General features: G+C 37.3%; 1 protein-coding gene across 1 annotated transcript; it reads right to left on the minus strand.

The window, feature by feature from the left end:
• Positions 1-509: 509 nt before the first annotated feature.
• On the minus strand, positions 510-1,424 carry LOC132901249 (olfactory receptor 56A3-like). The gene has a single exon (XM_060943572.1). The coding sequence runs from the start codon at positions 1,422-1,424 to the stop codon at positions 510-512; it is 915 nt and encodes a 304-aa protein (XP_060799555.1).
• Between the last annotated feature and the right edge of the window lie 1,169 nt (positions 1,425-2,593).

Here is a 2,593-nt window from a genome sequence, read left to right on the forward strand (position 1 = left end):
GAACCTGGTCATATATTATAAGACAAATAGAAATGAGGAGTGCGGTGTAAGCCAGTGATGCACTCAGCACATACAATGGTAATTTGTCCTTTAAAATCAAATAATTGCTTTTAATGTTTTTTTTTTATTCATCGTACTTTAATTTGAGGCACTTTTAAAATAATGTCTCCATAATTGTGTGTTAATAATGACATTCACAAGAGAAAAGAGATTATTATTATTATTATTATTATTATTATTATAAGAGGTTGAAATTCATGGTTTCCATATCAGTCTTCTACTATGTTTTATTCTTTTTTTATGAAATAAAAGATGGGTAAATGTCTGCTCTTCTAATGGCTCCTCTGCATACTGATTCTGGTTTTTGTTTTTGGGTGTGCGTGTTTTTTTGTTTTTTTTTACTTTTTTTGTGAATTCAGAATGTGTACAGTATGTGTTTTAGTTCAGTTATTTGTGAGATTCATTTTTAAAAAAAAAACCTTTGTTGTTAAGAACTGAAAAATTGTTATTCAAATTTCCTTTGTTTTTAACCCGTAAATTAGAGGGTTAAGAATTGGAGGAAATATAAGAATTGAAACACCAAAGGCCCTTCGTATGTCTGGAGATACTGATTGTAACCTGTGAGAAATCAGTAGTAAGAATGCATTAATTTCAAAACTCAAAAAAACAGCGAGATGCATCCCACATGTTTGCATTGCCTTACTTATAGCGTGTGTCTGTTTTGTAGAAAGACAGGTAATTAGGATTTTTATATATGTCAATGATACTACCAGTACAGAAGAGCCTTGTATAAGAACTATATGAGACAAGCCATAGTAGTTAATCACTTTCATATCCTCACAGCTTAGCTTCATTAACGATGGATTATTGCAGTATGTGTCCACTATATTTATCCTGCAAATTTCTTTGCTTATTGTGAGCGTAAATAGAGACCCAACCATGAAAATATTGACAGACCACACCATGAAAATAAGTTTTGCCAAGGTATCTTCTGTCATCAAATCGTGGTATCTCAAAGGCTTGCAAATGGCAATGTATCGGTCATAAGACATAACAGTGAGAAATAAAAGAGCTCCACTTCCATAAAGATGAATAATGATGCCTTGCAAAGCACAGGCAGGGTAGGATATTTTTCTAGTCTGAGAAAATATACTACAAACAAGCTGAGGATAAAAAGCTGTAGCTCCCATAAGGTCACATATGGACAAATTAAACAGCAGTATGTACATAGGCTTATGCAGATCCCTTTTTACAACAATAGTCATAAGCAGTACTGAGTGGAAGAACAAAATTAAACAGTATGTGAAGATGCCAAAAATGAATATGAAAAAGGCACTGGATGGTGGTAGGTCCAACTTTTCCATGGTCAAAATTGCCATGAAACGTGTTAAATTTGTATTGTTAAGAGATGCGTCTCCCTCCATTATAGCGACAAGGCCTGCAAAATATATATGCAGTATATTTAATAAAATATGCAACAATATATAACAATTAAAATAGGCAAACTGTTTTGTTTTTACCTCAACTATGCTATCTTACTGAAGACAGGATGATAAGACGACTTTGACTAACTAAAGTATGTTGACTACTAATTCAGTGAAAGTGCGACAGCAGCACAAAACCCACAAAATGATCACAACAGAAGCAAAGATGTTCATTATCACCATTCAGGTATCCACCCAGAGAGCTGAAATATTTGGATCTCTGCATGTCAACTTTATCCCACAGGTCAAATTTCCAAATCCCAGTTGTTGACTATTGGTTAGACGGGACTGTGGGTTTGAAATCCTCTGAGTTTAGGAAGCTGACAGTGGCCTCTGATGAAAGAGCAAAATGGCGAGGCAAATGTGAAAGTCTAAGTCATTTGGAAGCATATTGGGGAAGATAACCCAAAGATGAGTTTGCAAAAATAGGTTTAGCGTATAATGCTAATTCTCATAAATTAGTGTGGGCAGAATTAAATGGCTCTTGAGCCTTTTTATTTATTTGTTTGTTTGTTTATTTATTATTTTATTTTATTTTATTTTAGAACCCAACAACTAAGCGGCAAAGGGAATTTTCTTTGCTTGACTTATGGTTCATCAAATATGGACCACAATCTAAAATCTTCAGGCTGATGTGGGTTCCTTCATGTGCCTGAGTACTGGGAGCATTCTGCATCCCCTACCCCACCCCACCCAAAAAAAAAATTGGTATGACTTGTCTTCTTTGCTCTCGAAACTATTTAAGTTCTCATCTCATCTCATTATCTCTAGCCGCTTTATCCTGTTCTACAGGGTTGCAGGCAAGCTGGAGCCTATCCCAGCTGACTACAGGCGAAAGGCGGGGTACACCCTGGACAAGTCGCCAGGTCATCACAGGGCTGACACATAGACACAGACAACCATTCACACTCACATTCACACCTACGGTCAATTTAGAGTCACCAGTTAACCTAACCTGCATGTCTTTGGACTGTGGGGGAAACCGGAGCACCCGGAGGAAACCCACGCGGACACGGGGAGAACGTGCAAACTCCGCACAGAAAGGCCCTCGCCGGCCACAGGGCTCGAACCCGGACCTTCTTGCTGTGAGGCGACAGCGCTAACCACTA

This window comes from Neoarius graeffei, chromosome 17, assembly GCF_027579695.1.
Source record: "Neoarius graeffei isolate fNeoGra1 chromosome 17, fNeoGra1.pri, whole genome shotgun sequence".
NCBI classification, from domain to species: domain Eukaryota; kingdom Metazoa; phylum Chordata; class Actinopteri; order Siluriformes; family Ariidae; genus Neoarius; species Neoarius graeffei.